At 34.2% G+C, this 21541-nt stretch overlaps 2 protein-coding genes across 2 annotated transcripts; one reads left to right on the forward strand and one right to left on the reverse strand.

The window, feature by feature from the left end:
- The first annotated feature begins 1658 nt into the window (after nt 1-1658).
- On the forward strand, nt 1659-3332 carry LOC115445361 (ragulator complex protein LAMTOR5). Its single transcript, XM_030171597.2, has 2 exons — nt 1659-2021; nt 2517-3332. Coding segments are annotated over exons 1-2 (273 nt in total). The 5' UTR covers nt 1659-1749; the 3' UTR covers nt 2518-3332.
- Nucleotides 3333-3625: 293 nt separating this feature from the next.
- Nucleotides 3626-21055, reverse strand: LOC115445324 (calcium channel flower). Its single transcript, XM_030171551.2, has 5 exons — nt 21002-21055; nt 20799-20919; nt 15413-15620; nt 12326-12436; nt 3626-9053 (listed from the first exon to the last, which is right to left on the reverse strand). The coding sequence occupies exons 1-5, from the start codon at nt 21002-21004 to the stop codon at nt 8921-8923; spliced, it is 576 nt and encodes a 191-aa protein (XP_030027411.1). The 5' UTR covers nt 21005-21055; the 3' UTR covers nt 3626-8920.
- Between the last annotated feature and the right edge of the window lie 486 nt (nt 21056-21541).

Below are 21541 nucleotides of genomic sequence, written 5' to 3' on the forward strand. Positions count from 1 at the left end.
TGCATGTTTACATAGTACATTCCATACTTAAATAGGATCACACGTTATTTCCGCTTTTTAGAGGTAGGCGGAGGTCATCCGTTTTTTATCCACGTTTTGAAATAATATTAATTTACAGGTAAAAAAGGCGTGTCTACAATTTCGATGCCAATACAATTTCAGAAACTCTGAATATTGACCAAATATGTACTCTCTGTGGCCGAAAATCGCAATATCTATTATTATTGTGACACGATGATCATTATTTCATCACATCTATGCTATCATGTAGGTTCTACAGTAGGCACTAAAATATAGAGCTAATTCAAGCAATTATGACCATTTTAGATAATAATAAAAGTAGATACAGACATATTACTTACCCGACCCTTACAATTTTTTTATTACCTATTAAATTTTCTATGTCAAGTTCCAATATTGTATAAATTTGTTACGTCCAATGTCATTGCTTGGCAAAGGCTATTAAACACATGGATATAAAAACGAAATGAAGTATGTCTCAACCATGGTTTTAACCTTGTGAAACGAACGACCTTTATTTCCGTAAGCCGACAACTTTACAATTAGGTACTTATCTATCTGTCGATTTAGCTGAACATTAGGAACCAACCCGAAGTGTAAATACTTTAGTACCAGTGGCGAAGGGTGAAATTTTCCAAAAGGAAACCCGACACAACTTATAGGTACTTACATAAGTAAATTTCAAAAGGGAACCCGGCAAGCATCGGGTTATAAGGAAGTTTCGCCATTGTTTAGTACGTAAGCCTGAAGTACGTAAGAAACGTGGTTGAAATGAAATTTAAAGTTATAACTCTAAATCCATCTTTACCCCAGGAAAACAAGGGGGACATGCCAAAAGTCCTCGTGTACTTGGCTTTCAAGTTACGTAGTTAGTTACCTATGCGTTTTATAATTAATAGTTTTATAATTTAAAATGAAAAGTACTTAATACATTTCATTTTATAATATAGGGACCTACATTAGTACTTAAATAATACGCGTTGTTCTTAATACTTAATTCAGGCTATATAATATATTCAGTGGCGTAACGAGGAGGGAGCCAAGAAGGCTGTGGCCCTGAGCAGCACATAAAAAAGGGGCGGCACATTCTAAAATGGGCGGCTTGACGCATACCGCAATTTTTTGTAGTATAGGTGAAATCTGGGATTGTGTTTTTTCTTTTTACCCTACTGAAATAAGAAGAGCAATTTTTTTGTTGAGCCCGAATAAAACCTTCGCTGTGCCACTGTATATAAACATTGTAATCAATTTACCTCTGTGTATTTATAAGATATCCCTGTTATAAACTATCAGCAACTTCTCGAATTAGTAAAGGTGTACGGAGAGTACGCCTTTAATAATTCGCCTTAAATAAAATATAGTGGGTTCATTGAAGTGGGTTATATTGAAATGGTTTAAATTTTAATTGATGTACATACATATTTGACTAAAATAATAAGAACGCACACATTCGGTTTGATAAATTTTTATTACTTATGAAAAACAATATGCTAAGAATTTAAATTTCAAGTAAAGAAATACGTAAGACTAGGCAGTATGGTCGTAAAACTAACGCCTGTCCTCTAAGGACGAAGAAAAATATGTTTTTTTTTTCAAATGTCATTAATTTTGACAGCTCACAGACGCATAGTGTCAATTTTTGACAATTCGATACTGGTCTCTGTTCGATACGACGACCAACACTGAAAAACACGTATTGTTCATAATATCAAGCTAAAACGTATTATAATGGAAAAAGAACTCGATAAAGTGATCGAGGAGATCATGTCGACTCCCAACGTCAGTGGGTGCTTAGTCGCTGACCACCAAGGCCTTTGTTTGGCAGCGAAAGGAACAGCTCACGTAGACTCGGCAGGCATTGTTGTTGCGATTTCTGAACAAGCTTGCAAAATACAACCGAATCTGAAACCGCCCACTGTGTGCTTAGAGACCGATAAGAAACAATGTCTCATACAACGGCACGGAACAATCACAGAAGCTATATTTAAATTGAAAGCCTAGTAAGTAATACAGTGTGTGTGATTTAGTGAATGATATGGGTCTTTTTTATTGAACAGTCTATCGATGTCGGTTTCACAGTTTTATATCCATCTGCCATCATCACTGGGCAAGCATTCTAATGTGGTATACCTAATTATTAAATATTATGAGCCAGCAATGGTCTAAACTAACTTTTTATATGGCTGGTGAGAGCCTCTGTAATTGCGCCCATGTATATCCCAATAATTTATCCTGTTCTGATGATTTCTGCAATTCTCTAGGCTCTGTGCCCTGTGCCTGGTCATTGCTGGCAGTGCCTTAATTATAGTACTGTGACTTAGTCATATTAAATGCTGAATGAAAACAACTACATCATTAATATAAATGACTGTTATGGACCTTTTGTAATTATGCTACCTAATTTCAGTTGGGTTATGTATTTTCTACATGTTTCATAAAAAAATGTTAATAACCCTTGCGCATAAATCAATAAGACTATGTACTTTTTTCAACAGGCTTTTGCTGTAAATAAGATCGAAGAGAAAGACTGAAGACTTAATGTAATTGCTGTTTCATATCTTTAATAAAACTATCATTTAGATGCAACTGAAAATGATGTTTGCCACGCATTTTGTTTTTTTTGGTATTGCATAAGTATGTCATGATGTTCACCTTCGACGCTAGACATGCATAAAACAGATGAGAGTTGGCTTATTAGCAATATTAATTATGTTGATGGTTGAAAAGCTAATTAAGTAATATCTTTTTCTGCAGCTTTTGACCTAGACCTTTCAATTCAATTTGTTTTGTTTGTCTGTTTTTTTTACAACAATTCTGACAATTTCAAGTTGGAAAAACAGCACATGCTATAAGTATATAAAAAGAAATGTCTAGCCAGGTGAATATGAGAGAGAACTTTGAAAAAATGTTGCTTATGTCAATGGGCCTTTCACCCATCAACTCCACTCTAAATGGATGGGAATAATTAATGGCCTAATTATTTCAGCCAATCAGTGAGTTTAATAATTTATGGCGTAATTATTTCAGCCAATCAGTGACTTTAATAATTTCTGGCGTAATTATTTCAGCCAATCAGTGAGTTTAATAATTTCTTTATAAAAAACAATATAGCCAAGTATTGCCACTCTGTAACATGTTCTGATAAATTTCTGATTCTGCGTTTAAAATGACAATTAGTTCATGAATATCCTATTAAATAAATAAAAACAAAGTATAAAGTAATACATATGTATATAATTATAAAACAATTATGGAATTTCATTTTTGTATCTAGTTGTATGAGAAATGTAAATAAATTGATTTATCAAATTTTTGTTTCTTTTTTGTTTACTGGCCAACGGGCTATCTTTAATTTTAAATTACTTACGATTTTGTGTGATTAAACGAACCAAAAATAAAACAGAATATATCCATCTCAATTCTAAACAGAATGGTTTTTAATAATTGTCAACATAAACTTCCGAAACATGATGGCACAGTGAGTGTGGCACACTTCAGACAGCACACTGACATATTGCTTTTGGTGTGATTATCGCAGCTTGGGCGAGCGTACACAACGCACGTATTAAATAATTATGAAAATAATTGTAAATAAAAATTCCAATTTTCAATATACACACATTTATTACAGAATATGCCGTCCTAAACAGTAACATTAACTCGAGAACAACAGCAACTGCTTACACTATATCTATGTATACATACACGTTACCTTACCGCGGTAATGTTACCTCATGAACAGTGGATTCATACAAACTAAACTACCAGTGCATACTATTTTACAACTAAAACTGTAAGAGATAAAACTTGTTCCATTATTAAATTTTTATATGGCTACATTTTCATTACTAATACTGGAAACACTGTAACATTTTCTACTACCATAGACATTTCTATTGTGACCAATAAGGTAAATTTTGCACTGGCGTTTAGTTTACAATACAGCAAAACAAATTCATCCGCAGGCTTATCCGAAACAAACATGATCTAAGAATATTTGATTTATAATATGTTCTATATCTCGAATTTCATTATATACAATCTAAACGAAAATTCCTAAATTAACAATAATCATAACGTTACATAAATGAATGCGATAAAAAATATTATAAGGTCATAAAAGGAATAAAATGAGGAAGCACAATTCATACACATACAAAGTTGCCTGTAACAACGCAATAAATGTTACCTTGACGGTAAAATGATGCCAGCCGTAAAAATAATTTATATGTAGCAACACATTCATACGTACACACGCGTTAATAAAAAAATAATTCGCTAAAATATTGGCTGTGTATGAGCAATAATATTATTACTAGAAAAAACATTACCTAGGACTAGGGTCTCTCTTACACACGATAATACTTTACGCCGTCTCCGACTCATGTTTTAGGATGTAGAGATTATCCTTGGCGAATAGATGGGGCGAACACATTTTGACAAAGAAAAAAATTCATTTACATATATTAGGTGGCAAAACATAAAACCTGCATGTTTACCATAGCTTAGGGACGTAGTAACATTGCTTACCATATTGGCAATACTATATTCATAAAAAAATTATATTGCACCGATTTGATATTTCCAAACTACCAAAATAGTAATTTTTCGGAACCATAAAATTGAATTTAAATATTATGCAATTTTATAAGCAATAGCCCCATTTACATCGCCAACGAATACAACTTAATTTATTTTACAAAAATATTTTGCAATAGTAACATCGATTTATATGCTGTGCGGAACGATTCCCTCAATACATTATAATTTGTGTTTTTTACATATTGACATCACAAGTGATTGTACTATTAGTAATAATATAAACCCATACCGAAACCTCCATATTATTATGCTTCATTACAATCATGATGCCGAAACTCGAAGAGAATTTAAACTGAATTCCATTTTTTTATAGTAACCATAGACTTAATCTTATATCAAGAATATGGGAGTTTCCAGAGGTCGAAATACGAAAACATTTAACCAGTTATGGACACTTTTTGGGATTCCAATAATCATGATTTTTTTAAATAAATTACTCTATACTCGAATTGGAGGTAGTGCTAAAAGAAAGTAAACATCAATACTAATAACTACAATCACTTCATATGAACGGATTGAGTACATTTGAGTGTGACCCCATTTCTAATCTTAATTCATCTAACAACATACATTAACAAATTGACATTGTTGTAATAATGTTTCCTGTAAATAAATAACTACTGCTACGCTACAGATCGCTGATAAATTGTAGGATATATTTTATATCCATAGTGGCCCACGTAAGTGTGTCGCGTTCCGGAACCAGGCTGAGTATATCCGATTCGACAGGCCGGCATAATCGTGTCGACTGTCGAGGGGTAATCATCTCTCGTCAGTCGACATTCTATCGGACCCCATTCCACTTACCATCAGATGCAGCGGGGTCACTTTGCCGAGCAAGTACTTATTAAAAAAAACATCGTACGCGACATTTGACAATTTCTATTTCTCAAGTTCGCTATATTGGTTAACATTTTGACAGCGGACGTAAATAAAAATAAATATAAGAAAATATCTAAAGAAACAGCTTGATACAGACAATATTTTTCCAATGTTTGAGAAACATCAACCGTTTGTTTATTTCAATAAATGAATAATTCACATGGTATAAATAAGTTAATAAGAATAATCGACTGCCTAATTTTATTTATAAAATCTTATTAATATTTTTTTGTTGTTAAGTTTATTGAAAGTTAACAATTTCGTTTTGTGTTGCCATAAAACAAAATAACAAACATGACCAATGCAAGTGAATTACAAACTGCATTTAAAAATTCAATATTCTGCAAGTCGTTGTGACGGTAATTGTTACACCAACAAATATTTATTTAAATATAAGACTAATAACAAAAACAGGAAAAACATTCGCCTTTTATGACCATTTCTGAAAAGTTGCTTAGATAATGAAGTTTATTAGAAAACAGTCGATTGGTTGTTTCGTATGATGTTTCCGAAACATTGTTTTAAAATTAAATTAAAAATATCTCATTATATTATGTAAATTATACATTACTTAGAACATAAGTATTGGTAAAACACATCAGTTCAATTTGGAATGCATAGACAATCGCAAGTTGACAACTGACAGTAATGTCAGTGTTGATTCAGGCGCGGGAATAGGGTAATTTTACATTATCTTATAGAGAACAACATTTTAGTAACGTCACAATGCCCCTAAATCCGCGACTGCAAATTCCACAAACTCCTTTCCAATAAGGGTACCTTCACACAATTGGTACGTACCTTGGATCCGTCCCTATGCGGGCTCTAATAAACCCACATAACGTACCAAGCACATTTTCCTATGTTAGCCCGAATAATTTATATAAAGCTGTTATTGTATATATTATTTAGAAATTTTACATCCAATGGGCTATGCGAAGCATTTAAAAACTTTCCAACAATGTTCGGCTATATATACACAAGTTTATGGCGAGGAAACGTCCCGCTTTATCGGCCATGCATACTTCCCTTTAATACATAGCGCGGTCGTTGTCTCCACTCTCTAAACGTTTTTTTTATTAATTTGATTTTCCTTCGTACCCACATATGCTTTTGATCTACAGTAGATATACCACTTCTAAGCTGACTACAACCGCACCACGAACGAAAAACATTTTCCCTTGTCCTTACAATAGGCAGCGATCCTCGATAAGTTATATTAGCAACGAACATTATTAGAACTTTGGCCAATAAGGGACAAGATAGATCTAAACATTCTAGCAAAGTTAGTTCAGTACCCCAAACTCGAATACCTTGAACATACATTCCATTCAATACGAAGCTAGAATATGCTTTAGAGATCAAGCTATATTTTAAAACATGGAATATTCCCTAACCGCTAGGAGAAGGGTGGGTCCCCCCCTCTCTTCAAGGCTACGTATGGCCAACAACGCCAATATGAAAGATACAATAAATGTTATTAATAAATTACTCAAACACCTTACACCAATGTCAAGTGAATTTTACTAACTACATCTGATAATTCAATACATTTCATAATAATTATTAATATACGTGTCCAATGTAGACAAAAAACTTATTACCCAGTACATGATATTTTCTATTTTGTTAAATGTTAAATAAGGTAGGATTTCGCATCTAGCTCATTTTAACGCACACGTGAGTAAAAAATGACTGCATTACGACAAAAACCTTTCCATAATAACCAAAAGGCAACAACACATTGACCATAAAAATATCAACAAATCATTTCATATATTTTTCAAATTTAACTCTGCTATAATAATATACACTCCGATAAACAAATCCATCTACCCTGCAAAAGGTGAATGTTGAAGATATGTAAGTAAAAAACACAACCCCACGCGTCGTCGACTAAATAAACTTATTACCAAATTATACTATAACAGCCCTCTAGATACACTAAAAATGCTAGAAAATGTTTACAATATGACTAAGTTTCTAATTAGCTGCGTAAGGAATAATAAAAGAGATCGGGTAGTATGCAAAAAGGTGCACCCACACAATCGTCCAACCATCCGACGGTCGGGCGGACATTGTTTATTTTTAACAAATATGCTATAAACCCTAGCCTTTGTGTAACGTCTCTCATACCAAGTTCACCGTGTGCAATACACTGAATTGGTACGCAATTTTTGGGCTAGACGGTTAGACAATTGTATGGCTGCATCAGTATAATGTTACCAGCATAAATATTTTTAAATGAGGACACATTCTTCTCGTGTTGATTAGGCCTCAATGTATTAAAAATCGTATTACTTTATTGAACCAAAAACTACTGATATATAACAGTATTTAATTTATTGATATTGTAAAATAGAGTCAGTGAACACTAACTGCACGTTAACCGATCTCAAATCTAAACAATAAATCTGCATTTCCCTGATATTTTGCAAATTTTATTTGATTTAGAATGTATTTTGCGAAATAATAAGCCAATTAAAAAGCGTGAGATTTTAGAACAATAGTCAAAGAATGACAGCCAACGTAACACCCACGCGAAGGGGACCACATATTATTATATTAATGTATTTAAAAAAAGTATTTGTTATAAATCGCTTTTTTGATAAAATCTATCTTGGAAATATTACTGTTCATAATATACTCAATATTTTAAGAAATTGCTTTACGCTGCTTTAACACTAAGAGGAAACTCGATACAAAGACAATAATTAAGAGTGACAAAGGCGATTTTAAAACACCTGTCACTTTGACAGTTCTAGAAAAACCATACATAATTGAGTGAATGAATGAACGATGACCTTTATTAGCAGTCACGTGAACACATAAAAATGGTCCTTTGTTTTGTGAAAGGAAGTGCACTCTATCAATTTAACTTTATTTCGTTACTAGCCTCATACAATATATTTTTGAAACTAGACTAAATAAAACTATTGTAATTTATGTATAACATTGAGAAATATACAAACAAACCTACACACATTGCTGTAAAAGAATTTCGTAAGCTGGCAATGCTGTTGTTGGAGGACACTGGTTTACATTGGCAACACTAAACATAATGAACTATATTACAACTCTCGAACAGGTAAGCATTCTTAAAATATATATTTTCAACCAACAAATGTCTTACAATATCAATTAGAAATTATTTTTCCGCGCCAAAACGCTTGAACCATAGACCGTTCGTTGGTCGCATCACTCTTGACAGCTGTCAAACGGCAGAGTATAAATGTAGAACAGATAAAAAAGCATCCAAAATATGCAAACTCTCAAATACAAATTTCTAACAATTTCGATGTTGACAGCTGTCAATGAGTTTGATAATATGTTCATCAACTGTAACTTGTAACACATGTGTTGTATTCGCAGCGTTTGTTGTGTTGTGGCCGCGTGGTGGGAGGACTTACTGAGGTCAGTGACGGGTTGGGACGCCGGTGAAGCTGACGGGCTGCTCGTTGGCCACCAGGTTGGCGCGTGGGGCGGAGGTCTGAGCCATTCCAGCCTCCAGGTTCGCCGCCGACGTCCTCATCTCCTCTGCCGATGCTCTGGTTGACAGAGAAAGGATAATTAGGCTTTTAAGCAGGTATTGATGTTTAAAAATGGACCATAACCTTGTATATTATAATAATTATTCTTGATATATTTTTCCTAAACCGAATATAATTAAAATAAAAAATGAAAACACCAATTCTTATGCCAAACCACTAAAACTGAAATTTATGTATCTCATACATGCTCAAATACAAAAACGATATTTACATTAAATAAATTAAATAAAAAAAATATAATAAACCAATTTCCATGGAAATTTCCTCCATAGCCAACCAAAATTTACTTTGATATGTTATTTAGATTTAAAAACATGATTCCATTTACATTTTTTGACTAAAAATTAACTTGCTACTGATGATTCCAAGTAGATATTTAAAATAGTGGTAAAATATAAAAAATATACATATAATGTTGTATTGTGCTAAAACTTAAGAAATACAAGACGCTGGTAAGCAATATACATCGAAGTTACGTGCACAAAATCAACATTGAATGGTAAAAAGGCTTAGCGTCTCCTTAATAGCAGGCAATGCAGCACAGAGTAGAACAAATGTTATAATAAATAAAATTTGGCGAAGCTGCACGCTTGGTTCTTTAACACTTTCAAGAAATGAAATTTTTCATAGTAGACTGACAAATGAACAAGAAAGTCAACTGATAAACATGGTGCAAGAAAACTTATAATAATATGGTTGTGACTTAAACAGATTGTGAATCTTACCAACCACAAGTACACATTACAATTACAACCATGTATTGAAACTCATAAACTGTATCAAATAGCTATAGGTGTACCCACATAATCAAATAAAATATTATGTGTCAAGAAATGCGAAAGTACACTGTCACTGCATGACTGTTGACAAACATTCCTGTGCAACATCCTACGCTGTGCTGCGCCACACGCCTCGCCTCAAGTTAGAACGGCACACAAATAAAATGCCAAGCGTATAAAGCCATGCTGCTGGGGGTGGATTAGTTGCCTGTTTAGTTGGGGCGCCACACGTCCGGGTCCTCCATGAGGGTGAGCGTGTGGTCGTGCGCGGGCGGCGGCGCGCCCGGCGAGCCCGCGCCCGCCGCCATCGCCGCCATGTCGTCGCGCGACCCCCTGCCACCGCCCCGGACATTACACACGCAACAAACACACCGGGTACGCTCAACATTAATACCTCTAACGTCAGTTAGTCGTTTGTTATGTAAGCCATGGGAGTCAGTTTGTAAAACAACCTTATGGTTTTAAGTAGCCGCTGAGAGAATGCGTTCCTGACAGGTCTTTATTGAACGAATTATATAACTTTGAAAGGGCACTCAATTTACCAATAAAAAAATGATAGTTTGTTTATCATTCAAAGCTAAATTATTATGACAACTGACGGTAAATTTCGTCATTTTGCGCTAAATAAATAAGAGATTAATATTTTTTTATTTTAGCTTTGATGAACTCCTTATTTTTATAGTAATGTGCCCTTACTCCCTTTCTTCAAAAATGAATTCATCCAAATATACATTTAGTCAAATTACTATTATTTATACATGTCATAGTGTATATTGAACACTCTGTATATGACAGAATATAGGGTGTGTAAAAATTTCAAATAAATATACATATTATTTCTTTACTTTTACATTCCATACATTATGTACAGGCGGATGCCAAAGGATTCAATTGTTTTTTTTGCAACACCCCAAATATCAGAGCTGTTTGCGTGCTCGTCATGCACAAACATATGCCCACAAAAATCGCAAATATAAATATATAGATCAGTCCGAAGCTAGTGTTTTGCTATCAGCCGAGTTATAGGCTTATTTCGATGCAATTTGTTGTAAAATATATATAACTAGAATAACGCCAATGCAACATATTTCTACAAAATACAGGGTGGATTCAATTTGAAAAGTTTTAATCTATACCTGACATAGAAATACCCAAATCTTAATTGGTCTCGTTATAAGAAACAGTGAAAATTGTTTCTTTTTACGTAAATTGTCTATTTTCTAAACCATTGTTTTTCTAAAATCTATGAATGCAGAGAAACATATCTTTGAAAATGTTGGACAATCTCCTAATAAAATTTTTGATAGCTACAGCGGATAAGATGCTGTTACTACCCCAATTTTCAAAATCAAAATTATATATTTAAGTCTGATACAAGTCATGAAGTAGATATCGTCGTATCGATTAACGATAACCCATTAATATCGCAGCAGGAATCGAGCCGGCGATCTATAACTACAGCTCTTATCCCTCCCACCAAGCTACGGAAGTTTAAACTCACACAATGACATTCATATCAGGAATAACATGGTCAAAAATATTTCACATTTAATTGCTTAATAAATCGATAACTTTGTAAATATTTACAAAATTCCTAGCCTAACGTAACATGTTAATTATACAACTACATAGATATGTATCATTCCTAATTTCAGCCACACGCTGAAGATTATAGTGCACAAGTGTGTGCGCAATACACACAGGCACTCTCTATTCCTTCACTCTCATAGTTGGGTTGGACGGCAATCCAACATGACCGGAGAGAGATCAGGCGATAGATATAACAGTTTTTAATACACAACTTTCTGGCTCACTATTACAAAGTTCTGTGTTATAATTGATGTGTAAATTGAATTGTATATGTCACACAATTCTAAATCTTTTTGAGTGAAAATTTCCGACAATTCTTAAAGATAAATAAATGGGGAGCCATAAATTAGCTTTACTAGTATTTACCAACATGACACTGTTTCAATTTTTTTTTGTATAGTTAAAATAAACATAGGACCTTGTAGGAATGAGCCAACGAATTAAAAACAATAATTAGAGGCAATAAATTTCACCCACACCAAAGTTATAGTTGATACGAGACGAAAATTTTCAGACAAATTGAAACTGAATGGAAATATTTAATAGATAGAGATACTGTTTTTACTTGAAATATTATTTTTATAATTAAAATATCAGGAGGCCCGTAGATTAAATAAATAATGAACATAAAATGTAAAAAATAACCATATCAATTTTCAAATAATTCTTACGAAAACTTAACGATTACTATCAATTTAAAACAAACTTCCTTTGAATTAGCGCTTTTAAAACTAATTATTAAGATAATATGTGCAATCACATAAAATTTAATTATATTTTTTTTAATAATCTGGACTAAAAATTCAAATACCGATATCGAAGCTTTCATCTCGTAATTGAAAAAGTTAGCTCAAAGCCCCATCACCGAGATTAAATTAATGAATGTAGGGTAATACTCACTTCCTGCCGAGCGCCATCATGCCATAAATGATGCCGGTGCCGAAGATCATGCCGCTGCCGAACCAGGTGCTCATGCTAAGGAAGCAGAGGAAGAACGGAGGTAACGCGAGGCTGAAAATAAATCAAACCATAAATTATTTAAAACTTATATTTTGTAGATTGCCTCGGTGGAGTATTTGTACTGCATGCGCGGTACGACAGCGCTCTGAGGTCCTGGGTTCGAATCCCGGGTCGAACTGATATTTTAATTTTTCTGCTCCGTATCAGCCCGAAGTCTGGAATTCGTGCCTGATATGGCGATAGTGTCCCCCCTATGACATCATTGGACGGAACGTACTAGGCGAAGAGTGGGTGCCCTGAGTGCGCCTCTGCATACCCCTTCGGGGATACATGCGTGATGTGTGTGTGTGTGTGTCTGTTTTTTATATTTTGTAGCCTTATTTCTTTTTAATACTAAAAAAATTGTTGAGTAATTGTCTATCATGATTATGGACCTAGGACCTTACAATGACATGGTAATTTTATGTTACATACGAAAGCTGATAATATAATTTTGGATACGCGTGTTTCTCCCTACCAAATTTTGGTCCTTTAATCGAATATAATAGGCATTATATCGCGACGAGATCTCTTATTAGTCGGTATTTTATTAGAATTAATAATATAAGCCCTGTATTATATACTGTCCCACTGCTGGACACGGACCTCCTCTACTACTGAGAGAGATTAGGCCTTAGTCCACCACGCTGGCCTAGTGCAGATTAGTAGACTTTACACACCCTTAAAAGTCCTATAGAGAACTTCTCAGGTTTGCAGGTTTCCTCACGATGTTTTCCTTCACCGTTAAAGCAAGCGATATTTCACAAAGAATACACACATCATTTTAGAAAAGTTAGAGGTATGTGCCCTAGGGCTTTGAACCTGCGGACTTTCATCTCGGCAGTCCGTTCCACAACCAACTAGGCTATTGCTTTTCAGGATTACTCACACTACATTACGGCACTGTAACTATACCGCTGTGAAAATAAAATTTCCGTTTCCTAATAAAAAATAATGACATATGATCATGGTTTGCATATGTATTTTTTTACACATCGCGTGTCATAATGCTTATAGTAATTAAAAAAAAATATGAAACCAAATTCGCCACACATTGTACAATATCAGATTCAATAAGAAAAGAAAGTGTACCGCGCATGGTTAATATTCAACAAAAACTAGAACAGTTACGTAAGTCATTAACCTGTTACGGATTTTTGTGGTCCATTTTTAATAAACAAAACGAGTTCTCGTTTCTTAATTATCATGTAAAGGTTACTACAAAATTTTGTAACTATGTGACATAGTCTTTCGTACGAAAGTCCCAAATTGTAACAAAGGGAGAGCCAGGCTCGTCCTAAAATCGTGCTGGCTTCCTTCATTGAGCAATCTATCGCTATTTGTGGGAACCGTGAGAGTATAGTCAGTGTCTGTTAAAATGATGAAGCTAACCACCATAAAGATCAAAAATCCGTACCTACAAAGTCTGTTGCCTGAAAGAGCTGGTGGTAGGAAATTATGATAGCGCTATAGTGGATTACGTAAATACGTTGCGTTCCGGCATTAACCTGTGTACATCCGTTTTTAAACAAGCCGGCATATTTGTGTCAACTGGCAAGGGATAAGCATCTCGAATCAGTCAACACTATCTCGATCATACTCTAGATAAGGTCAGTAGGGTCTGTTAGCAGGAGAAAGCTGGGTTCTATAAAACCCCCAAAATACAACTCTGTGGTGTATAACTGTGTGTGGGGACTTCTCGCAGTTCCGGTGATGTTGACGAGATGGCAATGTACGCGTATGCTCTAATTGTACCGCCACAACTCTTGACAGCATTATGGCATACCAATATTGTCTGAGTACCCCATTTTTTCAAGTATGTCTAAGAAACAATTCGACTTAGTTTTTACGCCTGGCCACCTGGCTGACTTCAAACTCCATTGAAGGAATGAGTTTCGACAATTTATGTTTGTGTAGATTATCCAGTATACACGCATACTTCTACTCCTCAGTTAGAGTCTCAATTGGTGGTTGGAAGAGATAGCTTCTTAGCTGTAAGACGGCATGTGTTAAAAAAATATATAGTTTTTTTTTCCTTTTTGGCTTCACAATTTAGTTGCATTTAGCCAATAGTTATAAAAAATAAAGTTGTAATTAGAATCCTGTTTATGACGCATGATAAATTGTTACCATTCATTCACCGGTACATACACCATGCTTTATATCCTCCAAAGGTTATAATGACGTCAACAAATAATAAACCGTCAATTGAACTGCAGTCAGTAGCTTCAACACAGCTGATGTAAATGACATCCGACGTAACGCATTCAAACGAGAACAACAAACTAATTAACCGCGAGTACCTACCGATGCAAATGAATCACGCGCAATCCAAACAAAACGTATTCTTTTGTTAGTTTAATAGCCAATTCGATCCGAGATATAGATGGCAAGCGCAAATATGAACGACTTACTCAATCAACATACTGTATTTAAGAAACACAGAATGGCGATCAATGTATTTAGTTCATAAGTACGCATACTATATAGGGTGATATTATCATCTGTGATAAAACCCTCCATAAAACAATTAAAGAATAAAAAAAAGAAAACTTATTATATTTTAGTAACATAAGACGGCGATCAAGGTATACATGATACAAAAACCTACCATAGGAACTTTAGGAGGCGCTTATCTTATTCGTCTTAAAGACGAAACGAAAGCGGATGTATGGAGCGAAATAGCAAACACGATAAAGCTCCTTAAATTACAGTGGACAAAAATTGACTCAAGACAAAATACTTCCATTCTGTCTTCATATTTATGCCGAGATTACTGAAGGTACACGCAATGAAACACATATACATAGATTAAACGTGACGTTTATGACATTTCTGGGCAGCATGGTTTTGGCCCTAAGCCTTTCCAAGAAGCAAAAACGTATGCCATGAATCTAGATGGTCATGATTTCAATTTCGTTCCATCATTTGTTTTTTTTTAGCATTTAAATAACGTATGAATTTAAAATAATATATAAAATAACTCACCACACGTACAACACAGCCTTGTTCCAGTAAGGCCTGGTCTCCATCTTGTCACTGATGGTCTGCACGTAGTCTATGAAGAAGCAACAGCAGGGCGCCTCGCACACTATCACTATGAACCCTGCCAACATCTGCCATATGCCGGCGATCAGGCACGCCACGTTGAACACCACTATACTCAAGCAGTTGATCAGCCCGAGGATTATTGCGACTGGAAGTAAAGGGTTCGTTAGTGTGTCGCGTTCCGGGATCAGCCGGTGTATATGCGTTTTCAAACAGGCTGGCATAATTGTGTCGACTAGCAAGCGATAATCATTAACATAATAACCGATATGTCGTATGATGTTCAATGGGAATATTTTCATTAAAAAACACAATAAGTGAACACAAAGCCAGCGTGGTGGACTAAGGTCTAAATCCTCTCTGTAGTAGAGGAAGTGACCGATATAGCAATTGCCACTGTAGTTCATTTTTATAAAATTTGTACAAACCTACATTTAATGTTTTGCGTAAACTTTAAATTACGTTTGTGATAAAGATTTAACATAATTAAAATACGGATGGATTAATCTGTCCATCGATGGTGCCACCACTTCCCTTTTAGGAATACATGTATGTACTTATGTATGTAGTGCGGTTATAGAGTGCACATCAGGACGAAATATGTGCTCCAAAAGTAATTACCGGTTGGTAAAAAGTAGTTGTCTTATTTGGATTGTCCGTATAACAAGATGTCACGGCTTTCTTAGACATGAACACAAAAATAAAATATGTATAGAAAATATGCTACTATGCACATTAAAAACGTGAAAATCACGATATGGAAAAAATATAGTATTTTACATTGGAGTTTTGCTGCGGAAGACCAAGTAACCATAGCATGAGCGCAAAATTTTTGTGTGCTAATCATCCTATTTCCGCTCTATATAACCTAAGACTCTTTGTACTTCTAGCTTATGCCAAGTGTCACTATAATGGCGTGTAAAATATCGCGCCTAAATTGCGTTCATGAAGCAATTGTAACTCATTCACAAATTGTAGCCCACTAGCGGTAGATATTGTGTAGGAGTGGACAACAATAAAATCGTAGAATCGTCTGTTATTACCATGTTAAAATATAAATTACATTATTATGTTTAGCTTTTTTTAAATAGTAATAAAGTTTGAGTACAGAGAGATACTTGTGGAGTATAATAAATTGAAATATTTCAATATAAAGATAAACAGTACGCGTATAGTAGTTATCTTGTTTTCTCTTTCTTATATGCACAATAATGCACGGTGACGTAACGCATTAGTATGTGCGTCTCTTTTTTATTTGAATTAAATGTCTAAATAGAATAAACCACGTATATTATGTCTACTCAAATCAACCAATAATCATCATAAATCATAGGCATGTGATAATACACTTGTATTATGCGCGCGGCACGTCTATCCTGCTGAGATCCCAGGTTCAATTCCTGATCATGCAAAATTATATTTAGTTTCCTCCTAAGTATCAGCCCGGTGTATGGAATTGAAAAATATCCTTACCACCTACATCATATATGGGACGAAATATACTAGTGACATATTTTTTAATATGTACGTCGTAAAAATTCTAAAATAGATGAAATCATTGAAATCTGATGATAAATCGACAAGTTATAAGCCATTGAAATTTGGTAGTAGGGGTGAGTTTCAAAGACAGAAAAGAGACGAAATACTTGCATGTGACGTCACCGGGCATTACGATGCGTGCGAAATAGAGATGGGGCTATATACCCACTTCACGCCCACTCCTGCACGTAGCAATATTTGAACTTTGAATTACTGCCTCATTTCTTGTCGAATTTTAATGCTGTTTTCAAAGAAGGATTTCTTTTTTGTACTAATTGCTGTTACACATTAAAAAATGCAAAAAAAACAAACATAATCAAATTCCATATTCTGCCTGCCCGTGGAAAGGAAGAAAGGTGTAATGCTACGTTTATGTATATTTAAAAAAATCTACATAATTAAAGCACAAATGTCTTTAAATGAAATGCCACGCTCCGATTACCTGACCTTAGTAACAAGAACGTGAGCGTGGGCAGCGTCAATTTAAGACCGTTGATAACAGATGTATTTTTATCTACAAGGCCGGACATCCGGCTTTTTTTTTCAAAATATTTTAATCATACTTTATTACGATGAAAATGGCACATTGGTATTTTATTAGCTACAAGTACTTACATTTTTGGTTTTGAATAAAAATATTAAAATTCACGCAAAGTAAATCAGCTGCTAACTATACAAGTTTTTTGTATTAATTAAAAAATATATCTGTGCTTGGTTTTATTCAAAACTACGCTTGCGTCAAAGAGTTTCCCCAGTTCCCGGAATAATAGACCCACTTTACCAGAAAAAACTAGCTTATGTGTATCCAGGCTGCGGTCTATTAATGTAAGAAAGTTCAACTAAATACATTTAGCTTTTCCGTGTTTGTTTCTAACAAACTCTCACGCTTATAATATTAGTAGGATAAGATAAAATTATTATTCTTCAAAATTAAATAGAGTGCCACTTGTCTTATCATATTCCTAGAAAATTACTTCTAGGGCCGCGCCGGCGCATATATGACCGAGCATAGAACAGAGATTTTTTTACTGCCAAACTATTATCGGCATTATCTTCGTTGAAATAATATTCAAAATCAATTAACACAGCAATTTAATGCAATTTATGCTCGTCCCCTATCACATCATGGGTTCGAACACACTTGGCGAAAACTGGGTGCCCTAGTTGCGCCTCTGCATACCTCTTTGTGGATAAACTCGTGATGTGCGTGTGTGTGTAAAGCCTTTGCCCAATGTTGGTAAAATAGCGATAAGGATAATTCGCGCTAAGCTGTCATCCGGATTATCCATGCAATACACATAAAATTTATCAAAACCTTTTTTTTTAGTGCTGTGAATGACGAGACGAGCTTGCCGTTCGCCTGATGGTAAGCGATACGACCGCCCATAAACCTGATTCTGAATAATCTTTCTCTCATTTAAAGCTACAGTATTGGTGGTTTAGTGTAACGACCGGACTTCAGCGGAAGCCTATCTGGGGTCATAACCTGCCAATGAGAGGTTTTACCCCAAGAAAAAGTTTTAATGGGGCCTGTTCTTAGACAATCCTATGAATGAGAGGTAATTTTCCAAGAAAAGCGGGAGCTTTTTCGTTGAACAAGTGGCAAAGATTTTAATTTTTCTGCTGGGATATTTTATTTTTATTTATTTAATCACGCACAATTACGCCTTTTATCCCCAAAGGGATAGGTAGAGGCGCAACTGGTGCAACCTCTTTTCGCCGTGCATATTCTGCCCCATAATGTCATAAGAGGCGAACTTATCGCCATATCGAGCACAAATTCAAAACTTCGGGCTGATACGCTGTAGAAATTCGCAATATCACTGCCCGACCCAGGGATCGAACCCGAGACCTCAGCACTGCAATCGTACCAATACAACTAAGCCACTGAAGTGGTCTATTACTATTTTATTTATCTATACATATATTTGTATAACACTATAACAGTACTTAAAGTACATAACTATATATTACATGCTCTTACAGAAGCTCTAATAACTCGTTTTCATAAAAAGCATAAAAACCATAACCAAGACAATTGATAAGAGATGAATAATCAGTATCAACCAAAAGTCATCGTTATCGCGTCTTATCATGACGAATGTAAATAACATAATTGTTTTTAATTCATATTTCATGTCGCACAAACACGACACCAAAGGTTGATTTCACACTGGCTTAATGTAACATGATATAGAGTACTTGTATTATGTTATGGCTAAATAGTTACATGGTTGGAACAATAAAAAAAGAATGAACCTGAAACCTTAAACTTTACAACACATACAATGTTCCATGGGTATTTTTCTGTCATAAGTAAACAGAAAATCTGGAACTTCATTTATATAAAGTGTTTTAGGGTGTGGCGAATGGGGTAAGTGCTCAAGGCCTCGCCCTTGCAAGAGGCGCAAGGAAAAATTATTACCTTCCTTTGGCAATTGAGTAAAAAATTGCTTCGAAAAAACGTGTGCCCTGAGCCTTACATGAGTTAAGGCCGCGACTGTCTAACTCCACACTAATTGAATTGAAACCCATGAACAATTTCAATATATCATATTAGAAACCTCCGGTACATGAATTTTCATTTAATATATGCCTGGGATGTCACACTTTTACTAGAGCAGGAGCCAATTAATCTATTCTGTTGTATATATAATTGATTTAAAATAACATAGCTCATACTATACTTCCTTTGATTTTGTTTCATATCTAGCTAAACACAATTTTCCTTTAAATCTTTCCTGTTCAATTAATCAGAAAGAAATCAATAACAGGAAAGGAAAATTATGCCTAATTAAGAATTGTAACTGTATTATAACTTAATTATAATATTTACAAGTATGTATTAATATTTTTTATTGAGATTTAGTGATTATTTCCCTAGACACTACATAGACCAAGAGAAATGTAATAAAATCCACAGACAGGCTATTTTTTAAAACATTGTTTATACATTTAGAACCAGCACATTTTCCTGTATATTTTTAAGCTTGTTAATATAGAAAAAATGTTACTTAAGTCCATTAGCCTTTCACAAGTCGAAACCATCAGTACTTTACAACTACCTATGCTCTAAAGTAAACAAATTCTACTTAAACATGAAAAAAAGTTATAGAAAAGTTTGAACTTAAAGAGCAATGGCAGAAATCACTCAACCAATTTGTCACATAAATAGACCACAACTTGGATTTATTAAGAACACTTTTTATCCTAGAAAAGACCAATTTTGACTCCAGTAATAGACTGTTTCATGGACAAAGTAGCTTACAAAACCTAGTATATTATACAATGTATAATATTTTTGGGAAAAACTAATATGATTGCTCTTCTTGAGGATTCGGTCTTATCCTTTCTGCAGCTTGCTTGAATTTGTATTAATAAGTAATAAGAGTGGCATAACAGGTTGATGATTGATGAATATGAGTTAACCATTGTGCTTATCCTAGCCTCTGGCTTCTTCATGCTTTAGAAAAATATTGCAAAAAATGTTTTAATTTACATTACATCATTAGACCTTTCTGACATAAATAGTGACCAATTCAAGATTGTTTATTGGACATTAATGCTTTACACTACTTATCATGCTATTAACTTTTAAATTATTTTTATTTTGCATAAACTGAACTCGGATAGCTCTAAATCATCCTGTAAGTACTAGGGGGTGGATGTCTTAAGAAATCTGATAAGATAGTAAATTACTTAGGCTTATGTACGAGTTAGTATAAACACAAGTTCACATTCGAGAAACATGTGATAAGGATTCATTTTACGGAAAAGTAATACTGACTGAAACTGCCAACTGTCCCAAGCCCCCGACCAGCGTAGCGCATCCACCACGGTACGTCGTCTTTTTGGGCATTTTCGCCGCCTGGCCGCGCCATAAGCATCGAAATCTTGTCTGTGAGCGACTGGAATAATGATATTCATCATGATTAACTATATAAAAGGTTCAAAGAGTTAATAAAATATTATTTACGAATAATTCCTTACCATTGTTGAAAAAATCAATTCACTGTTCTGTCAGCTGTCACATCAACTAATGACTTAGTTCTCTTTGGCAAGAATATAAGTTGTCATTCATAGCCAAGAAATAATCAATAACAATGAGTTATTTACATAATATAAACTATAATAATTATTATTCATATAAATTTAATGTAGTTCGTTGTATTTAGAGACCTATAAGCGTCTTAATGAATTAATAATCAATTAATTAACATTGTGATTTCTAAATTAATGTCGAACTCTTGTTGTGTTTATAAATACAAAGACTTTATTGGGATAAAAAGCTTAGTGGAATATAAATGTATCTTTATATATTAATGTATCTTATATATCTTTAACTATTTTAAAATTAAACGATAAAATAATAACACAGACAATAAATTGAAAAATAAAACGAAATATTGAATATGAAAACAAACTTGTGTTTTTGATACGTTTAATTTCTTTTATAGCAAATAATATTCTATCACATAAACCATTGTAAAGATAAAATTTTTAGTCGCTTTTAATTCCATAATAAGTAAA

The sequence above is a fragment of the Manduca sexta genome, chromosome 23 (genome assembly GCF_014839805.1).
Source record: "Manduca sexta isolate Smith_Timp_Sample1 chromosome 23, JHU_Msex_v1.0, whole genome shotgun sequence".
Classification (NCBI taxonomy): domain Eukaryota; kingdom Metazoa; phylum Arthropoda; class Insecta; order Lepidoptera; family Sphingidae; genus Manduca; species Manduca sexta.

Excerpts from the sequence above, each read along its gene's own strand:
- LOC115445361 (XM_030171597.2), top strand. The coding sequence starts at position 1,750 with ATGGAAAAAGAACTCGATAAAGTGATCGAGGAGATCATGTCGACTCCC.
- LOC115445324 (XM_030171551.2), bottom strand. Across the intron at positions 15,621-20,798 it reads TGGGACAGTTGGCAGTTTCA|TCGCAATAATCCTCGGGCTG; the intron begins GTCAGTATTACT and ends CTTTACTTCCAG. Across the intron at positions 12,437-15,412 it reads AAGGCTGTGTTGTACGTGTG|CCTCGCGTTACCTCCGTTCT; the intron begins GTGAGTTATTTT and ends ATTTATTTTCAG.